Source organism: Trachypithecus francoisi, unplaced genomic scaffold (assembly GCF_009764315.1).
Source record: "Trachypithecus francoisi isolate TF-2019V2 unplaced genomic scaffold, Tfra_2.0 Lachesis_group8, whole genome shotgun sequence".
Classification (NCBI taxonomy): Eukaryota; Metazoa; Chordata; class Mammalia; order Primates; family Cercopithecidae; genus Trachypithecus; species Trachypithecus francoisi.
The window spans coordinates 63,330,685-63,351,560 of NW_022681473.1; the positions used below are offsets into that span (position 1 = coordinate 63,330,685).

Sequence of the window (20,876 nt, forward strand, 5' to 3'; positions counted from 1 at the left end):
TACAGCTTGGTTTTATATATTTTAGGAAGGTATGAGACGTCAGTCAAATACATTTAAGAAATACATTGATTTGGTTCAGAAAGGCGGAACAACTCAAAGCGAGGGGGTTCCAGGCTATAGGTAAATTTAAACATTTTCTGGTTGACAATTGTTTGAGTTTGTCTAAAGACCTGGGATCGATAGAAAGGAATGTTCAGCTTAAAGATAAAAGATTATGGAGACCAAGTTTTATTGCGCAGAGGAAGCTCTCAGATAGCAGACTTCAGACAGAGCAAGTTGTAAATTGTTTCTTGTCAGACTTAAAAGGGTGCCTGGCTCTTACTTAGTTGATTATCTCCTGGATCTGGAAAGAAAGGAAGGAAAACAAAGGGGGAAGGGGAATCTCTATAGAATGTGGATTTTTCCCACAGGAGACTTTGCAGGGCAATTTCAAGGTATGGCAAGGAAATATATTTTGGGGTTAAATATTTTTTACCTCATTTCATAATGTTATGCCAGAGTTGGATTGAAAAGTAAATCACGATGTATAGGATCGAGTAAAACCCATCTGATGAGAATGTATGGTTTGTAGGGCATGACTCCCTAGACCTCTTAGGTAGGAATTTGGGTAAGACAAAAAATCGGAGCTCAGTTCTCAATTCCTAATACAAAGTTCTGAGATCCAAAACCTAAAACACTTTTTAGCACCGACATAATGCCACAAGTGGAAAATTCCACACTTGCTTCAATGTGCACAAACTTTGTTTCATGCATAAAATTATTTAAAATATTGTATAAAACTGCTTCAGGCTGTGTGTATATAAAACATAAATGAATTTCCTGTTTAGCCTGGGGTCTCATTCCCAAGATATCTCATTATGTATATGCAAATATTCCAAAATCCAAAAAAATCTTAAATCTGAGATCCTTCTGGCCCCAAGCATTTTGGATAAGGGATATTCAACCTGTAGGTGAATGGACAGGAGTGAGATTGCCAACCGCCCCCGGCCCTGCGCCCCCATACCCTTCCCTGACCTCTGGGGAGGTGAGGACAGCGAGAGCTGGACACCGCCTGGTGGCCATGAGCTGCACTACAAGCCACCACCACCCCACTCCTTTCTCCCTGCCCCCTACTCCAACTCACACACACACAGACACACACAGGCACACACACACAGTTGATCCCAGCTCTCAGCAATTTCTCTGGGGCCTCAACCCACTTTGTGCTCACCACCCCAATGCCCTACAATAGTCTTGCAAAGACTGAAGATGGAGACCCCGTCCTTCTGAGTCTCCCTCCGCTATCCCAGAGGAGGAGAAATGAATCAGACAGCCCTTGTCTGATTCATTGGAGGAGAATCAGACAGGTAGGGCTCACATCCTAACCTTGGTGCATTACTTAACCTCTCCAAATCTTAGGCAACTTGGCTGCAGAATAGACTAATAGTATCTGCTAGAATCATTGTGAGGTTTAAATAAAATGCAAAATGAAACCGTTAAGATGGGAGGGCAGAACAGCTACAGGAAGCCAATGGGGTCAAGCCTTGTGTTCTGTAACCTGGTGAGGGCTGCCCTCAGGCTCCGTGCAGAGCCTCCTCCCATCTGTCCTCCCTCCCTTCCTCCCCCCTCTCCTCCCCGGGCGTCCTCAGACAGCTGTTTTGCTCACCTTGGCAGGGAGCTCACCCCTGCCAGAGGCTCCACCCAACACCATTTGTGGGTAAGGGTGATGCTGAGCAGAGTCCCCATAGCTCTTCATGGAGTGGCATAGATCCCACCTCCCAGGGCCCCTCTAAGTCCTCCCTCTGCATCCCCCGACCCATTGGTCACCATGTTCTGCCAACCCAGCATCTCTTGAATTCCTCTCCTCACCCAGCCTGGGACACAGCACATCACCCATAGAATAATCCCTATCCACCGTCTCCCCTTGCAGTCACTTCCCTGCTCTCCAGGGGGATCTTTCTACAATGCACTTCTGAGTCACTCTCTTACTGAAAACCTTTCTCTGAGTCTCCACTGCCCACAGAATAAAGTCAAACTCCACAACCTGGCATTTAAGGCCCTTTAGGATCTGGCCTTGCCTCCTGCTCCATTCCTCAGCTCCTCCACCTGCCAGTCCCTTCCCTTCTCAGGGCCTTTGCAAAAGTGTTTTCTTCTACCAGGAGTGCCTGTCCCCTTTTGCCTGTAGGAAAACAACATCTGCTCATCTTTCAAACTTCATTGTTGTTCTCAGGGTTATGATCCTGCCTGGAGCCCCGTGGCCAGGCACCCCACAGCGTTGTCATGGCCTGCATCTGAGTTTAGATCTATCTCTCCAATCAAACTGTGAGACTTTCCAGACCAGGACAAAGACAAAGTTAGCTCTTGGCCCTAGCACAGGGTCCTGCATGATAAGGAAATATCTGTGGTTGTTCCCTCCATTTGGTGAAAAGCAGGGATGTGTCACAGCATGGGCCTCAAAGGAGGGCTGGGCTGGGCTGGGGACAGACAGCAGATGCAGGGTCAAGGTCCCCTTTGCCCGAAGGGTTGTGGAAGAGGAACATGCGCACACACTCAGGGTCAGGGGTCAGGCCTAAGAGCCGCTACATCAGCCCACAGTGACCCTGAGGTCAGCCAGGCACCATTAGAATAGCCATCTCTTCTCGGCTGTGGGTCACAAACTGACACTCCTACCCCCACCTGGGGACCCACTGGGCCAAGCCTGGGTCTTGTGCTGTGAGAGGACAGAGACAGACTTGGGGAGCCCACAGCAGGAGCTGGGAAGGGGAGGAGCCTGGAGCCCCATAACACTAAGGGAAGCTGGAAACCTGGAGACCATACAGCCAGAGGGGCAGATTCCAAACCCAGACAGGCTAGTGGGGCAGGGGGAGCTGCAGAGGAAGCAGATGGGCTCTGTGGTCCCAAAGGCAAGGCTGGCAATGGCTGATGGTCACAGGATGGCCCTGTCCATCTCCTTCCTGCTCCCACCAAGAAAGGAGACCCCAGTGCCCACCCTCTTAACACATCAACCTTTACCGACAAGGAAGAGATGAACAGGGAGAGGAGCTCAGAGGGGGGTAAGCAAGTCGGGGACAGGGCCTGGAGACTGTACCAGGCAGAGCCTCTTTGTGGCCCCAACCTGGAGGGTGCCCATCTTGGACTGGGCAGAGGCAAACACTCTCACGCAGAGGAAAGCAGGGGACTAACTCCTCAGACACAACCGGGGCTGGGGCTGGTGTGGAGTCTGACTCAGGGGTGCCCCTTCGGCAGGACTCGGAGAAACTGGGATGTGGGACTTCCTGAGACACAGCCAGGCATCACTGCAGCTAGAAACAGAGTTCAGAGGCCCAGGCCCTCACCGTATGGGCACTCATGACCAGGGCAGGCCAGCACTGGGAGGGTCTAGGATGAGCTCCAGGCTACCTCCTCCAGGCAACCTGCCTGCTTGCCTCAACCTCTCAGTTTTCCCTCTACTCCACAATCTCTGCCAGCCAACATGTCCCATCACTGCTGCATGGCCAGACCTTCTCATCTGCCACCCACCCCTTAACCTCCATGAACTGGCACAGGGCTGGCCCAAGCAGTACCCCAACAGGTCTATGACTTCCCCAGAAGAGGGCTAGGCACCAAGAGTGGGGGACTCTGGAAGTCATGGAGTTCCAAAGGGAGTTTGCCTCTCCCAGTTCTATTACCCCACTCCACCCACCCCAAGCACAAAGTCAGAAAACAGCCCCATAGGGGAGAACTGGTAGAAAGAAATAGATTTATTCTCATGTACAAAGCGGTCAGCCCACGGGACCATATACGACAGTTGCACAGAGTCCTAGAAAAACGCATCTCTCTAAAGGCAACTCAGAAAGGTAAGGCAGGTGGACCCCCTCCCCCACCCCGCAACGCACACAGAATGAAACGGAGAAAAAGAGAGAAGCCAGTGGCCAGGCTAATCCAAGAGTCCTGGCCCTATGGGGTCTCCCAAGCCCTAGGGCACAGGTGGATATGGCCTTGGAGAGAGAGCCCTGCCAGGGCTGAGGCCAGGTCTCTCCCTAGCTGCAGGAATGGGGAAGGGGCTCAGGCCAAGGGGTACACTCAGGGGGCCTCTGAGGGACTCAGGGTTGGGCTCTCTGGGCTCTAGGGTGGCAGAAACATTCCACAGCCTCTGCTGGGACTCTGCAGAGCAATAGAGCTATTTTAGACATTGATCTAAAATGGATCTTAGAGCATGGATTGTCTTACCCTCCTGTTTGGCCCAGACAGGGGGAGAGACTCGCCCAGCGTCACACAGGCAGGAGGAAGCATGGCTGGCTCATTCATACCTGGGCCTGTCTCCCAGTGCGGGGATCCCTCCTGCCCATCAAGCCCATCCTGCTTCTTCCCGAGCCCCTTCTCTGCAGAGCACTGAGCTGCCCCTCGGCAGCTTCCTCCTGGGGCCCCTGTATCCCCCAGGTCCCAATCCCACTGTCACTATAGTGGTGGTCCTCGGGGGCCTTCGTCCTGCGGTGTTTCTAGTCCTCCCACAGAACTAAGGACTGTTTCCAAGACGCCACACTCTGCTCACTCAGATGTCTCACCTTCCCCTTCCATGAGGATCCTGGAGACTCCAAGGGATGGGAGTCCTCCAAGGGAAAGGAGCAAAGATCTGGTGGGGCAGGAATGGGGCAAGGAGAAACCATCAAGCTGCTCAGACAAAGAATGGCTTGGGAAAGACTTGCCAAGGTGTGGTCAGAGGCGCAGAGCAGGGCCCACTGCTCATTGGTCACCCCTGTGCTCTCAGAGGACAAATTACAAAGTCTCCGTGAGGCTGGAAGTCTTGCTTCCATTATACAGACGAGAAAGCTGAGGCCCAGGAAGGTAGTACTTGTCCAGGGTCACACAGGAAGTCCTGGTCTAGGACACAGGACTCCTGGCTCTGTTCCCAGTGCATCTGCTCAGACCAGTGGAGGGCTGTGGGAGGTGGCCTGGGCAGGGAAGTGTCCCTGGAGGGGATCACTCAGCATCAAGGCTGCAGCAGCCATTGATGGGGGCCCCAGTGCCATCCAGATCAGGCACCTCGTACTCCTCATCCAGGAAGTCCAGTGAGTTGTTACTTGGGAGGCCGCGGATGGTGAACTTGTGGGACACCTTGGTCCAGTGCTCACGGTTGGAGGCCACGCGCTCGTACAGCTCTGCTGCTTTGGGGAACAGGTCCTGCAACAGCCTGTGGGTGCACGGGGGCAGAGGGGAGAGGCCAGAAATCAGACCATGGGCAGCAAGAAAGACTAGGGCTACACAGCAAATAGAACTTCCACAAGGGCCAGGCACGGTGGCTCATGCCTGTAATCCCAGCGCTCAGGGAGCCAAGGTGTGTGGATCACCTGAAGTCAGGAGTTCAAGACCAGCCTGACCAAAATGGTGAAACCCCATCTCTACTAAAAATACAAACTTAGCCGGGCGTGGTGGCGCGTGCCTGTAATCCCAGCTACTCAGGAGGCTGAGGCAGGAGAATCACTTGAACCCAGAAAGGGGAGGTTGCAGTGAGACAAGATCGCGCCATTGCACTCCTCCAGCCTGGGCAACAGAGTGAGACTCCGTCTCAAAAAAACAAGAACTTCCACAAGAATATGAGACAGAGGAGGACACCTAGGAAAGCATGATGGTCTCTTTCCACTGCAGACCAAGGATGAAGTGAAGGACCCACTGAGTGGCACAGCAGGAGACAGTTGTGCCCAGAGGCAAGGGGGTGAATCACTTGGAGCTGGGCCAGGCCAATCTCAGCACATGTATTTGCTGTGATGTCCCCACTCCAGCCTACCCTCTCTGTGCAGGGTGCCAGCTTGTCCCCATGAGCTCACTCACTTGTAGATGGGCATTGCAATGTGCTCCATGAAGCTGATTTGTAGCTCGGGGATATAGGCCTTCTCCCGGTCCATCATCTCCATTGGCCTGTTGCCCATGGCCTTCTCCTGCAGGCATCAAGTCATCAGGTCTGTCCCCCTCATTCCTCCATTGGGTACCAGGGTCGGGCTAGTTCAAGCCCTCCCTGCCCCAGGCCAGGAACCCTCCCCCAACCTGGACATCCTGGGGTCACTCCACACATACCAGGTCTCCCTGGGAGAAGAATTCTTTGTAGATCAGCTCCTAAAAGGCCAACACTCTCATCACATCCTGCACATAGGACACATCAATCCAAGCTCCTCTGACAGCCCGTTCCCAGGAGAGAAAACTGAGGTCCAGGGATTCAGTCTCAGCTCAGGAGCTGTCCCCATCAGCCCCAGCCTGGCATGGGGATGGCCCCGGGCAAGGAGTGGCGGGATTGGGGCCCACCTTCCACCAACCACTGACTTGCTAGGTCTGTTCCCCTTTCTGAGTCTCCATTTGTCACCCTGAGATGGTCTAGGTTTCTGTCTCCCCAGAATACAGCCCGGCTGAGCTGAGCAGAGAGATGGTGTTCAGGCGGCAGGGGGCACCTAGAGCTGGGCAGGGTGGGCAGCCTGTGCCTTCCCAGGGAGGACTGCACCTACCGCGATCTTTCTCGTGGTCTTCCAGCCCTTGGTCTGGTCAGAGAGGTCACAGGAGGTCATGAGGAGGCAGAGGAGGAGTCTGTGATGCTGCTTGTTGTTTCGGTCGTAGCCCACTGTTGGGGGGAGGATGGGGTCAAGGAGCGGGGCCCAGCCTCCTTGCCCTTCTGAGGACAAGGCTCCCAGGGTCCAACCCAGAGTGCTCCAGGGAATTGGGCACTCTTGATAGGAGCCAAGGGGCCAGTGCTGGGTCTGCCTGGTGGGGCCGTGCAGCCAGAGAAGGGTTGATGCTGCAGGCGATAGGTCTGCACCCTGGGAATGCTCCCCTGGTTGTTCCTCCCCAGCCCCAAGGCCTGGGGCTAACAGCAGTCACCCTCAGCCATCTTCTGGAGGTCCTTGAAGATGCGGAGATGGTGGGCCAGGTCCGTGGCCAAGATGATGTCCCGCATCAGATCCAGCATGCGCTGATAGTCCTGGGGCAAGGGCAGGGGTGTCATGGCCTCCTGCTGGACACCCCCACCCATTTGCCCATCCCAGTGAGCCTCCACTCTTTGGCTCCTTCTCCCACCTCCAGCCAGCTCCCAGCTCTCCCCCTTAATCCCCACCCCCAACCCCAACCCCATCACCTTCCGGGAGAAATGATCAAAGATGTTGCAGCCGTGGGTGTTGAGGATGGCGATGGCCTGAGCAAAGTGGTGCCTCTGGGGGGAGAGGAGTGATGGGGTCCCAGCTGGGGCAGAGGGGCTCCCCTCACCACTGACCCCAAAAGAGGTAGCAGGGCCTGGTCCAGCTCCAGCCCCCAGGTCAGCAGAGCAGTCAGAAAGGGGGAGTCAGGGGCCCCAGTTCCCTTTCTGAGCTCTGTTTCAACCCTCTGTGTGACCCAGGGCGAGTCCCTAGACCACTCTGAGCCTCAGACTCCTCAGCTGTCACATGCAGGGAGGGACCCAACAAGGTACTCTCTGGGGTCCCTGAAAGCTGGAACATTTTTGAAATGATCCCTTGGAGTCCTAGACACTAAATCATGCAGAATGCATTTGTTTGCTGAGAAGGAGAGGCAGTGATGAGGCAAGGGCAAGGCCCCTGTTTCCGGATGCTGAAGGGCTGTCACTCAGAAGAGGAGCAGCTTATCCCAGGGGGCAAAGGGCAGAACCAGCACTGCCACCAGGCCTCCTGGGAGAGAGACAGAGCACCCCATCTCTGGGGGTGTGCAAGCAGGGGCAGCCTCTGGAGGGGTATTGTGGGAGGCAGCATAGGGCAAGGTGACTTTGGAAATGTGTCTCCCACTCTGTGGCAAGCCCTGTGCCAAGTGCAGGAAACTCAGAAATGGCTCAGACCTTGTGCATGCGGAGGTAGGCAGACCCAAACCAAACAATCTAAGGTGATGCTAAGTGATGGGAGTGGAGCCCATCCCAAGCTTGGCAGGAGGGGGCTGAATGGGGTGTTCCCAGGCAGCCAAAGGGAAATGCACTGAACACAAATCCTTGCTATCATCCACACCTGCACCCTTCCAAGCCCACTCCAGGAAAATGAGCCAGACATGTCCTGGGTATGGCTGCAGCTCTCGCAGCCTGTCTGGAGAGCATGGTTTGGGAATAGGGGGACCTGGGTCATAACTTTGCAAGTCACTGGCCTTAGAAGGGAAAGAGGATGGGGGTGGGACAGAAGAGTGATACCTCCATGACGGAGCCCTCGGAGCTGTAGAGCGCAGCCAGCACAGATTTCTGGAAAAGCCCAGGAAAACTGCGGTCACTCCTCACATCTGGATCCAAGTGCCACTGCTTTAGGCTAAGCAGTGTCCTGCCCTTCCCAAATTTCTCCCCTCCTTCCTATCTCAAAGTCATGGGCAAACCCTGGGGGAACCTCCTCCTGTGTTTAAACCTGGCTCCTGGTCTCACTCGCTCCCACCTGCCTTCAGGCTGGGAGAGGATGAGACTCCCAGACACCCCATGGAGGGTCCCCACTGTGAGCAGGGCAGGGTCTCACCGAGGCCACCTGGAAAGAGTTGTTTGTGCCTCTGTGGTCCAGGTCGTGACACATGCAGGAAATAAACAAGGCAAAGATCTCGATGTCCCTGGTTGAGAGGCAGAAAGGAGAAAAAAAAGAGATCAGCCCACAGTCCCCTCCCCAAACCCCCAAGAGGACAGACAGGTGATGACATGCCCAGGAGCCACTGGGACAGGAGTTGGAACACCTGGGTTCCCTTCCTGGAAAGAAGCACTGGTTTGGAGCCCAGCAGACCCAGGTTTAAATCAGGCTCCGTCTTCACTGGCTGCTTGACTGTGAGCAAGCCGCTCCTGGAAGTTGGGGCCTGCAGCCTTCCCCTCGAGTCCCCTGGGGCTAAGAAGATCCCATGAGGCTGTGTGTGTAAAGTGCCTGACACACAGGGGGTGCTTCCCTGTCCCAGGGAAGGGGACCCCAGCGGCTGCCAGATGTGGGGGAGATGCAGCCACTCACTCGAGGTAGTTGGTGAGCTCCAGGTTCTTGTAGAGCAGGTAGCAGAAGTGGGAGACAGAAAAGGCGTGCATCCAGTTGTGATAGGGGGGATCTCGGTAGCCCTTCTTCACCATCAAACAGAACCTGGGGGAGGGGAGAGGGCAGCAGAGGGGCCTCAGCCTCTCCTCCTCCAACAGGGCCCCATGATGGCAGACTGCATGTCCCCTCCATCCCTGAGGGACCCTCCACAGCCTTCCTTGATGATTCTGTCTTAGCAGGAAGTTCCTATGCACATCTAACTTAAACCTCTGGTTACACACTCTCGGTCTTGCCTCCAGGCTCTGCCTTGCCCCATTTCTTGCCTTTATTGACAGTTCAGTGTCTAGGAATTGCTTCTCACTCATGGATCTTCCCCCCCCCCATAAGACTGGGTCTCCCCAGTCATCCTTAGAGAGATCCTCTCCAGAATGCCAGGGGCAATGGATGTGACAGTGGAGGAAAGAGGGAGGCGAAGACGGGCTGTCTGCATGTGGACGAACCGGGCCAGGGTCGGGCAGTCAATTTTGTAGTTGTTGATGAAATTCATGTCCTGCAGCATGCTCAGGATGGCCTGGAGAGGGCAGAGGGAGGGATCAGAGGGGCCGCCAGTATCAAGATGGGGCCCCCGCCTGGGCCCTTCTTCAAGCTCCACCCTCAAAATCTGGAGTCAGAAACTTCAATCTAAACTAGAGAACCACCAAATAATTGAAGCAACCGTTCTCGGAGCTATGCATTGATAGAGATCTAAGAACTAAGAACTCTTGAAACCAAGCCCACACAAAATGTTAGAAAAACGGGGTTGGGAGGGATGCAAATCCTGAGGTCACATGCCCTGGGCATGGTTGTTCCAAGACAGCCCTTGGCATCATCCAGTCCAGCCTCTAGCCCCTGGGCAGGCCCCATGGCCTCATGATGGCAGACTACATGCCCCTCCACCTCTGAGGAACCCTCCACAGCCTTCCTTGATGACTCTGTCTTCCCAGGAAGTTCTTGATACACATTTAACTTAAGCCTCTGGCTACACAAGTGGAGAGCAACTCACCATGGACGTGTCATCCTCAGGCAGGGAACGAGGGGTATAGGTGAAACTTGCAAAATTGGAGTCAATGGCAGCCACAGGCTGGATTCCATCATGGAGAAGTTTGGTATACTCATCATCGGAGACCTAGAGGAGACCACCCAGAGCATTAGAAGATACCCTTCACCCCATCCGGTCTCTTCACCCTCAAATTCCCATAGAAGGTGGGGGATCCATCACCCAGAATGCACCACAGTTGGACCACCACACTGTGGACTGTAACTGGGCAGGAAATCACAACCCTCCCCTCACAGCCCTGCAGCCCACCCCTGCGTGCCTCCCTGCAGGTGACCACCCTTTATCTGTAACAGCCTAATCTTGGCAAAGATTGAGAACACTCCTTCATGACACCCCCAAACCATGGCAGCATTTCACACACAGTAACTGTAGCAGTCCTCCTTTTGTGGAGACCTTTCTACTCTAACCTTAACTCTTCCTACTATAGTTTTGATCCACCTCACAAGGTCTGGGCCTCTCTGGTTTGGACACAGGTGAGAGGAAATATCCAAATGAACAGCGATTACCATATACATGGAACTAAGCCAGCTTTTCTGACCCAGGGTAAGGAATGGGATAGATTATCAGCAATTAAGACTACCCAGGACTCCACGGGCATTGTACCTAGGGAAGCCATGAGGACAGGTCCTGGGTGAGCTTCCTAACCCTCAGTAATTCCCAAGATGGGAATTATTCCCTAAACATGGGGAATATCTGGCTGAACCAAATTATTCCCTGGGCTGGGTCCTCTGGTTACTTCCAGCCTTGGGACTCAGCTCAGAAGCAGGTTGGAGGAGAGGTCTCTAAGCAGGGGTGGGAACTGCCCCTAAGGAGGGCAAGAGGCCTGCTATGGCTCTGGGCCTATCCTCTCATCCTCAGTAGAGATAGATCAGGAAGCCCTGCCTGGCCCTGGGTCCCCGGGAATCTGGGAGGAGGACCAGAGGTCTCTGCAAGCCTCACCTTCATGTGGTACATCATCATCTCATTGGCCAGGTGGCTGCGATACTGAGCCTCATTCACTTTTTTGTATAGGAGAGACTAGGGGAAAGAGTGAAAGATGGGGCTCAAGGAAGGTGGCTATTAAAACTTAGTAATGCCCCAGACTGGGACGAATAGGTCAGAAAGACACCCCACTTCCTGTCCCATTCTGGCCCCAGTCAAAACCTTCAAGCTCCAGTCCACAGTAAAGACCCCACCCCTACTTTCATCCAGACCCCCGCACCAGCTCTTCCACCTCAAGTCCTGCCAGCATTTGGTGTGGCCCTTTGCACCGCCCCCCATGCCTGATCCAGGCTTCAGTGATGGAGCCCAAGGCCCACGGCAGGGAAGGAGAAGCAAGGAGGGGATCATGTCAGGGACCTTGGGACTGGATTCCCAGGCCAGAGCGCCAGCAGGCCTGGACACCGAGACCCAGCACTTCCAAAAAAGCACCCGGCTTGAGTTGAGGCTGCTTCCAGGGAAGAGAGGAAGTTTTGACAACGGGAGTTTCTCATGGTCCCAGGAGGCAGAGTTGACAGGGCAGGAAATTGTATCCCCAGTTTTTAGATGGGAAACTGAGCCCAGAGGTGGCCAGCGTGTCCTGAAGGCTACACAGCACCCCAGTGGGGGGACTGAGTGCCAGACCAAGGGATCAACCCACAGGGAGAGCCAGTCGCAGGAGGAGAAGGGAGGGTCCCTGGTGCGCCCTGCCCCTATCACCCCACACCCCACTCCCACCCCCGCCCTCACATGGGCGATGCTGATGCCACAGTAGATGGAAAAGGCCGTCGCCAGGTCCTCGTCGAACTTGCTGAACCACGGCCCATTGATCTTGTTCACCAGCTCAGCCACACCGATGACCTCTGGGGAAGGGAGAGGGGCAAGGAACCACCGGTGGAGGGAGGGATTGGGTGGAGGGAGGGATCCGGTGGGGATCTGCCCTCCCAGTTTCCGCTGGTGACATCCCAGATAAGAAACCCGACTCCCTTCTGCTCCGGGACACCGGAGGCGGTGGGGAAGTGTTGCCCACCCCGCGCTCGGACCCGCCCCGCCCCGCGCAGGTGCCGCCCCAGCCCCGCCCCTCCGCCCGGGCAGCCACGCGCACCCTGGTTCTCGTTCTTGATGGGGAAGCAGAGGATGTTGCGTGTGCGGAAGCCGGTGCTGTCGTCCACGCCGCGGTAGAAAAGCGGATGGGCATATGCGTCCGGGATGTTCAGGATCTGGCCCGTGGTCGCCACGTGTCCCGCGATGCCCTGATCGGCCGGGATGCGGATCTCGTAGCTCTGCCGGGGAAGAGATGGAGTCGAGAGGAAGAAGTTAGTGACCCGGCCACAGAGGGGATTATTAAACGTCGGGCCGCTCCCCAGAGCCCCAGGAGGACTCCTGGACACCCTAGGGCCACATACTCCCTCCACAGTCGCTCACCTCATCATCCACCACGCCCCCATCGAACACCTTGGCCACCAGCTCATTCTGATCCAGCAGGAACACAGAGCAGCTGTGGAGGAGGGGGTTTGGTCCTCTGGGGCCTGACAACCCCCTCTGATCGCCCTCACTTTCCATAAGGAGGCAAAGGCCGGATTTCCGAGGCCTGGGAGGAGTGCTCCAAGGTAAGCCACTCTGCTCAGGGCTGGCTGGCTCCAGAAACCTGTCCATTCAAGTGTGTTTTTTGGAAGCACCTACTATGTGCCAGGCACTGTGATAGGAGCTGAGGATCCAAAGCCAGCCCTGTCCCTGCTGTCATCGGAGCTTACAGTCTAGTGAGGGAGACAGGCATGAAATAAAGGATCCCTCAAAAGGTGATGAGGTCACACAGAAGGCAGAGAAGGGGAAGTGGGTTGGGCAGGAAAGGAGATGATGGGGACTGAAGGCCGCAGCCTCTCTCGCCCTGTGCCCTGGATACAGTCACTCACATCTCTGCATTGCTGAGGTTTCTGGCCTCTGTGATGATCTCCTGGAGCAGGACAGAGACGTCATCTGGGTGAGGGAGAAGACCAGGCATGGTGAGACCAGGCTGCCAAGCCCTCCCACCTCTCCTCTGCAACTGCCAGCCCCCATACCCACACACAGCCAGGCATAGAGAACAGTGCACTCACCCAGGTGGGTGAAGAGGTTCTTTGCCACTTGGAGAAGAGCCTGGAATGAAGGAAATGGAGATCATAGGTGGTCAGGGTACAGGGATCACCCTATCTAACCCCCTGCCTCCAACAGCACCCGGGTCTTCTCCTTCCTTCCCTAGGGCTCACCGGACAAGCCAGAAACTGTCAGTGTCTAATTATATCATTTGGTTACTAAGTGAAGGAGTGGGGAAATTGCCCCAGTGCAAGTGAGGAGTCTCCTGAGTGTCTCAGCCGCCTTCACACCAGCTCTAGCTGCCTAAGTGTTGCTGTAGTGCCCAGATTGAACACTAGAGGGCGATCACATACAGAACCTGCGGGCAGTGGCACGGGTCCTGAGCAACTGCAAGCCTCCAAGTCATTAGGCTGCGGAGCCACCTGGGGAAGGGCTGCCACCAGTCCAGAAAGACATGGGCATTTCCCTTCTGAATGGGTCTCAGAGGCTGAAAACTGGGCGAGTCAGTGCCCGAGAGAGGCTCAAGGCAGGTCGCTCACCTGGCACTCACACTTGAGTTTCTGTTCCTTCTGGAAGGCCAGGGTGCTGGTGAGCACGGTGCTGGTGTAGTGGAAGCAATGCTGGATAACACGTTCGTCCTGGTCGGTGAACCTGGAGGAGGGTGTGGGCTCACTCAGGAGGGAAGGGAAGACCGGCTTCTCTCCCCACTCTCCTTACTTCTGTTCCACCAGAAGCCCACAGGGGTACCCACCTGCCAACTATATAACCACTGCACAGGCCCTTGGAACAGCTTCCCACCCCCATGCCCTGCAGACTGGGGGCTCCCTGAGGGGAGGGCTCCAGTCCGCCTTAGATGCTTGAAACTAGAGCCATACCTGCCCCCTCTGATCTGGGATTTACCCAGCCCAAAGCTGGGTCTCCTCCCTCAGACTAGAGACTGCCTGGGCTCAAGCTGGTGTTTTGCTCTTCCCCAGGCATGCCTCCAGCCTTAGGGAGGGGAAGTGGCATTGCCCTGTCTTGTGCAGCTCTTGTCACTACCCCACTCTCCCTGGACTCTGCTGGCCCTGATTTGGTGCCTCCAGAAATCCTAGAGTGGTGGTGTGGAGAGGACTGCTCATGGAGCTAGCTCTGGTGAGACAAGATCAGCCCCAAATCCTGCTTAGGTCATTCAATCTGGCCCAGCATGGGGCTGGGTGGACCAATGGTGTGGGTCATGGGAAGACCTGCATCAGCCCACATCACACTGCCCTGAGGCGTCCCTGCCTAAGCCCTTCCCCACTTTTTGGCTGACCTTGGTGCTCTGCCCTTGTGGGGCATCTCCCGCTCATGCTTGCCATCCAGTTATTCAGATCTAGATCCCATCCCCACCACCCTGGGTCTGTCTGCACACCTTCCTTACATTTGCGGTCCCTCAGCTAGCCCCACCCACCTCTCACCCCTCAACCCTGGACATCTCTCAGCTTCAGCCACACAAAGATCCTCATCATTCTGAGAAAACCTCGGGCTCTTTCACACCTTTGCGCTTTATTTTCTACACTGTTCCCTCAGCCTAGAATACCCTTCTCACTCTCTTCCCTCTACGCCCTGAAAATGAGCTTCAAGTCTTATGAGATGGGGCCATGACTATATCATCCATGCCCAGTGCAGAGCGTGGTATAGGGGAAACACTTCGGAGATCTTTGCTAATGTCGTCACTGTATCCTATCCCTGGCCTTGCCACCAGCCCCATCCCACTCACAGCTGGAGGGCTTCTGGAGCCTCTGTTCTCTGGCTACTTAGCTGTGTTTCAGGAAGCTTCTCTGCAGTCACTGCACTGAGCTGAGCCCTACCCTGGCTCATGCAGTCATTCAACACTCACTCCCTGAAATGCGTGGGACCCAGAGATGGCCCTGCCCCTGCCCTGGGCCTCAGGGCTGCCACCAAGGCCCCATCTTGTTTTCCTGCTGATACCACCTCTCCTCCAGCTCTGGGGCCATCTCAGAACCCAATCTCCCAGCCAGCAACGAGAGGTCATGGCTCCTGCTGGACCCCCATTCACTCTACCTTCCCCTCCCCAAAGGCCTTCCCAAGGCCATCTGGTCAGCACTGGGATGGCAACATTAAGTGCTCAATATTTGTTTGCTGAATGGCATAAATTCTCCCACCATTAGGATGCCTACAAGTTCCAGATGCCAGCAATCACACATTCTCCCTGCCTTAGCGGATTCTGCCTTGCCCCTATATTCGTTTCCCCAGGCCCACCCAACTGTCAACACAGTTCCATGCTGGTAGGTTCTGCAGCTCAGACCTAGGACTCCTGAATCTCCACCCTACCCCAGCAGACCTCAGGCCCGGGCTCTGACACCTACCTAGTCCCAGGCTCTCTAGTGTCCACCCCCTGCTGGAGCTCCAGGCCCTGAAACCCAGCCTGTTTGCTTAGACTCCAGAGGCCAGCATCCTATCAGCATCTCTTTGCATCAGGACTCAGCCCCTCATCTGTCTACTTCTCCCCACCTATGTGATGCAGCACAAACTTTCATCCTGCCAGCCCAAGTGTGAACCTGCACCCAGGACAGAAATGGCTCACCAGACACAGCACTGTTTCTCCCTGAACTAAGATCCATTTGCAATAAAATTCAGGCACCTACTGCCTGTTCATGAGTGGGTGTAGACATGAAATTTATTTATGACACCATTTCTAGACCCCAGGTTTGTCCTCAGTTCTCGAAATATGCTTCCCAACTAAGCCTCCAAGCCTGCTTCTCTGTCCACTGTGCCCTGCCCACCTCTCTTTTTTTGTATCATTTTTACTGCTGCCCTGTCAGGGGCTCAAAAGATCCACAGATTTTCCCAGTCCCCAAGCATATTCCCTTTAGCCACAGTCCACTGTGTTGATGATGTTCTGTGAGTCCCAGAGGGTTCACCCAACCCAGAACGCACCCACCCCTCCATCTAGCAGTTTCTAGCAGTAATGCAAAAACAGGGATGGCAAGGGAGGGAGCCCAATACCCCAAGAGCAGATAACCCAAACTTCAGGAAGTGCGGGAAGAGAAGAGGAACCAGCTTGGACCTCAACATGACTTTGATTCTGTTGCATTAACACACTGTTCAACCCACTGCTGCTGAGACAGTAGCCCCGGTTCAGTACCCTTCCCACATTGTTACCCTAGTGGAGCCCTAGCCAGCCTCTCAGCGACATCTCCTGATCTGCATCATCCCACAAAGACTCACAAGTCTCCTTCTAGCTTGTTGAAGGCGCAGGCCAAGGCCACCACCTGGTCAGTGGCCCGGCTGATGACAGGGACACAGAGCATGGCCTGCAGCTCACAGCCCAGCATGCTCTGCAGCTGTTGCACATCCTCCTGCAAAGGGGAGGCAAGTCAGGGCAGGGAATGAGCCGGGAGTATGCTTCCCTCCTCCAGCCCTCCATCACATTTTGCAATGGGCAGTTCTAAGGGATTCATGCAAGGCTGGAAGCTCCATGTCATGGAGATGGGATGGTGGAAAGTCCCCAGGTCTTATATCCCCCATTCCTAGGCTGCTCTGTAACAGAGACCCTGGCTCTGGGGGATGGACAGTGGGGTCTCCCCTTTCCCCTCTGGGTCATCCAGGCCATCACTTACAGAGGTGAGGTCCTTCAGCTGGATGGACTTCTTGTCTTCCACCACCTGGCCCAGGCATCCTGTCAACTAGGGGATGAGGAAAGACTGAGTCAGGGCCCAGTACTCCCCAGGTCAGGGGATCTCAACCTGTCCCCACCCTCAAGTCTGGAAGTTTCAAAGAACCCTCCAGTCAGTTCAAATGGTGGACAGGGTCAGCACTGATGAGCAGAGATGGAAGGGACTCTGGTAGAATCCCTATAGAAGATTCTAGGGCCTTCCCTAACTATGAGAGAGATAAGCAGACTCCAAGGATTCTCATCGACAGATTCTAGCAGATCCATATCCAGAAACACTCCAACAGAAGTGAGCAGGTCCCAGGTAAGCCTTTCTGTAGATGCTAAGAGATTCTCGCTAATAAAGCCTGATGATCACAGTTGTGATCCCTGCAGCATTTCTAAGTAGATCCCAAGATCCAGATAATTCCATCGGATTCCAAGAGTCTAGAGGATCCAAATACTCCAGACAGATCCCAGGAGTGTCTACCCGGCCTCAACCGCCCCTGCAGACTCCAGCGAGAAGACAGACGAAGGACTCACGGGAAAGCTGATCTCTTCCCCGAGCACTTTGTCTCCGATGACCTGAGGAACAGAGTGCAGGGAGCCGGTTAAAGGCAAGGGATTTCCCCCTCGGAGACCCGAGTTCCTCCGCCCAGCCCCGACCCAGCTCTACAGTGGACCTGGGCCCTCACCTTGCAAGAAAGCTGGAGACTGTCCTCCGACACCAGCAGGAGGCAGCAGCGGGATGCCCGGGTCTCCTGCTGCAGCTAAGGGAGGGACAAGGGAGGGCGAGGGGGTGACCGCGGAACCCGGCCACCCCACTCCCCACCTGCCCCCCTCTCCGGGGCTCTTCAGGGGGGTGGAGGAGAGGGGAAGGAGGGACATCGTAATCGGAACTGAGATGGAGGGCTCAAGGGGAAGTTGGTCCCCGGAGGGAGACAGGACGGGGAGGTGGCCGGGAGGGGCGCAAAGACTCACGTATTGGAGCACTTTGAGCTGCAGGGAAGAGGCATCCAGGTCGTAGAGTTCCCCTGCAAGGACCAGGCGCAGGTCAGAGAGAGGGCCCCTCCGTACCTCCGTGTCCGGGTCCCTCGGGCGCCGCTCAGCTCCGCGCCGGGCCAGCCGCCGGCTCCCGGGACCGCCTAACCCGCCCACCTCTCCTCCAAGTTCTGCCCGGCCCCGCCCTCGTGACCTGCCCACGCCGGGTCCTCACCGCACAGTTGCAGGATCTTGCGGTCGCGGTCGGTGTACGCTGCCCCGCCCTTCTGGTCTTCCACCGCCCCCTCCGGGGGGTTCTGGACGGCTCGGGGAGCCTCGCTGGGCCGGCGCTGCTGCAGGGCCTGCACCCTCTGCAGGGCCACCAAGGTCTGGGACAGGCCGAGCGGTTAGCGCGCCGCTCGCCCCACCCTCGCTGCGCTTGCTGCCGCGGGATTCCTGCCTTTGCTCCCGCCGTTCCCTCTGCCTGCCGGGCCCATGGACCCCGTCGCCGTCCCAGTCACCTCATCCCTGGACTCTACCTTCCTGAGGGCTCCCCCGGGGGCTCCCCCTGCCCCTGGAGCGTCCAGCGGTCCAGGAACAGGAGGGTACAGGGTCTATCTCCATCTCTAGCCCCTAGATTCTTCCAAGACAAGATGTCAGATTTCTGTCTCTAGCCCCCTCAGGAAGTCGTAAGTCCTTGTTAAAGTCACGAAATCATAAAGTTTCAGGCATGAAAGAGACCCAGTATCATTATGTGGAGGGTTCTTTCTAAATACAGATGCTCCTGGACTTAGGATGGGGTTGCTTCCCCATAAATCCATCGAAAAGTCAAGAAATTGTAAGTTGGCAACCGTGTGTATTTACAAGGTATTTGACCAGTTTTGTCTCACCACTGCCCTAGGTCAGTCGGTGCTATCATTATCCCCATTTTCAGGTGTGAAACTGAGGCTCAGAGAGGTTTAGTGACTTGCTCAAGGTCACACAGCTCAAAAGCATCAGAGCCAAAGCTAAAACCTAGGTCTGTCCAGCTCCCTGGCCAGAACATCTTCCCACCAGCTGTGATAAGGGTCTTCAGCCTCATTGTACATGGCCCCACTCCCACTCACATGCTTCTCCACTGTCTGCAGGCTCCACTCCTCATTGTCACTCAGCTGGCCACAGTGCACCTGGAGGGATGGGAGAAGGGAACTAGCTGTGACCTCTCCCAGTGTCTGTCTCTGCCAGAGGGCCCTCCCCATGCGCAGCACACACGGGTCCCCACCAACACATACACACTCCAGTCTGTGGGCCTCAGTGATAACCTCATCTTTCTGACACCCAGACAGCTCCAGGAAAATCCCCTCCTGTAGGAAGTCTCCTAGGACTAACCCAAAGACGTGAAACTTTTTTGTCTCTGCCTTTTCAGTCACTCATCAAGAGCACAGCTCAGGTGTATGGTTCAGGGGATGGAGAGACCTTAGACCCCTCTTCAGCTCCCAACCTATGGAGTTCTGCAGGTCCTGATTTTAGAATTGGTGGTATTAGCTTTAGCCTCCCAGCTCTATCCTTTCTGAGTTAGGGTGTGAGCTTCCCCTAAGTCTTGGATAAAGGAATGGGTTCAGTATGATGCACCTGCCATGGTGAGGATGGATGGGTGAATGAATAAATGGATAAATAGGTTGGTGAAGTGCTTTGCCTTACATGCGATTCTCACCACTGTGATACAAGCCTACACCTGGCAGGCAAGACATGGCCAGAAAACTGAAGTGACTTGCCCAAAATCACACAGCAGAAAGTGGCAGAGTGAAGACAGCACCACCCACTCCCTCCCGTTCTCTGCCCATACCTTTCCCCCTCTAGATCCACTCTCTCCACCACCCCCATCATCCTGTCCCTCTCCAAGTTCCCTGTGCCAGTCACCAGGGAACTCAGCCCATCTTTCATACTCTGTGAAGTCCCTTCCCCGACCCCTACTTGGGTGCTTGTCGAGGAAAATGAGAGACGGTGGGGAGGGAGGGTGGCAGCCTAGGGACCCACTACAGGTCCTGCCAGCAAGGCTCCCCACCTGCGTCACTAGCTTCCGGAGCCCACTCAAAGCTGCTCACCACCTGCAGAGCTCCCCACAGTGCCTGCACTGGGGGCCCCTCCTTTCTCCTCCCTCCCCAGTCAGCAGCCAATGCCTGCCTCAGCTCTGGGTCTCCTGCCAGGAGCAGATGGGGAGGAGGAGACCAGCAGGTTCTCGGGAAGCTCACAGTCTGACTGGGGCGGGATGAGTAGGGGGACATGACTGGGAGGAGGTGTGGAGCCTCATACCTGAGGAAGGAGAGAGAAAACTAGGCGGGTAGCTCAGAGGGGAGGACATTTGGAAGGCTTCCTGCATTGGCATGGGGAGGACAAGTAGACCTTGAAGAAACCAGAACACTGGCAGTAGGTGGTTTAGGGAGACGAGGATCCAGGTAGGGGTGTGGTCCATAGTACCACAGAAAGAAGGGCCTTGAGTGTCAGGCTAAGAAGTTAGACTTTAGCCTGAGAGTACTGGGGAGCCATGGCAGACTTCAGCATCTGAGGGCCACTGTCTTTGGGGTGTAGGGTGAATTTGAGGGAGGAAGATTGGAGGCAGGAAAACCTGGAAGAGACCTGGGCTGTCAAGGATGGTGTTGAAACTTAAGCTCTGGATGAGGTTCAATCTGTGACTCCTACGGGACAGCAGGGGCTGGAGGGAGGAGAAGCTGGGGCTATGGTTCATTTGCATATGGCTTATATAAATATGTTGGCATTTTACTGTTAGCACATGGAGGAGGACGTGGTTCTTGTTCCTTCCACCTGGTCCCATCTCTCAGGAATAGAGAAGTCTGGGACCCCTCTAGGGTTGTGGGGGCAACCAGTTCCTGGGCTGCCTCGGTCTGCCTGCACTCAGCATGCGCACAAACACACACATGTACACTCTCATGAAGAATGTCAGGCCCTCACACACATACATTTACATTCACTCACCCATGGAGGTGGTACACACACAAACACACACACACACACACACACACACACACATACGGAGCAGTCACAGACACAAAGACATCCACACATCCACACTTACAGTGTCCACAGCATCCCCACAGGCACATTCATGCCTGTACAAAGGAAACTTAGTTCACATACTCAAGAGCCATGCACATGCACCTGGCACCCCCATATACAAACACACACAATCGCCCCAACACACTCATGGCTTTTTGTT

General features: G+C 55.3%; 1 protein-coding gene across 3 annotated transcripts in view; it reads right to left on the reverse strand.

Moving 5' to 3' along the window:
• Positions 1–3,700: 3,700 nt before the first annotated feature.
• Positions 3,701–20,876, reverse strand: part of PDE2A (phosphodiesterase 2A) — a 67,786-nt gene continuing 50,610 nt past the window's right edge. For all 3 annotated transcript variants that reach the window (XM_033204491.1, XM_033204492.1, XM_033204490.1), the window contains 25 exons: positions 18,769–18,828; positions 17,898–18,051; positions 17,663–17,715; positions 17,377–17,451; positions 17,225–17,266; positions 16,650–16,715; positions 16,258–16,388; positions 13,587–13,698; positions 13,071–13,110; positions 12,888–12,951; positions 12,400–12,472; positions 12,080–12,257; positions 11,725–11,837; positions 10,957–11,034; positions 9,964–10,086; positions 9,422–9,492; positions 8,904–9,026; positions 8,433–8,520; positions 8,123–8,170; positions 7,076–7,150; positions 6,823–6,922; positions 6,453–6,565; positions 6,031–6,069; positions 5,788–5,894; positions 3,701–5,149 (listed from right to left, as the gene is read on the reverse strand). In XM_033204491.1, the coding sequence (XP_033060382.1) occupies positions 4,939–5,149; positions 5,788–5,894; positions 6,031–6,069; positions 6,453–6,565; positions 6,823–6,922; positions 7,076–7,150; positions 8,123–8,170; positions 8,433–8,520; positions 8,904–9,026; positions 9,422–9,492; positions 9,964–10,086; positions 10,957–11,034; positions 11,725–11,837; positions 12,080–12,257; positions 12,400–12,472; positions 12,888–12,951; positions 13,071–13,110; positions 13,587–13,698; positions 16,258–16,388; positions 16,650–16,715; positions 17,225–17,266; positions 17,377–17,451; positions 17,663–17,715; positions 17,898–18,051; positions 18,769–18,828 (2,337 nt within the window). In that variant the 3' untranslated portion in view covers positions 3,701–4,938. The remainder of the gene's footprint in view (positions 5,150–5,787; positions 5,895–6,030; positions 6,070–6,452; positions 6,566–6,822; positions 6,923–7,075; positions 7,151–8,122; positions 8,171–8,432; positions 8,521–8,903; positions 9,027–9,421; positions 9,493–9,963; positions 10,087–10,956; positions 11,035–11,724; positions 11,838–12,079; positions 12,258–12,399; positions 12,473–12,887; positions 12,952–13,070; positions 13,111–13,586; positions 13,699–16,257; positions 16,389–16,649; positions 16,716–17,224; positions 17,267–17,376; positions 17,452–17,662; positions 17,716–17,897; positions 18,052–18,768; positions 18,829–20,876) is intronic.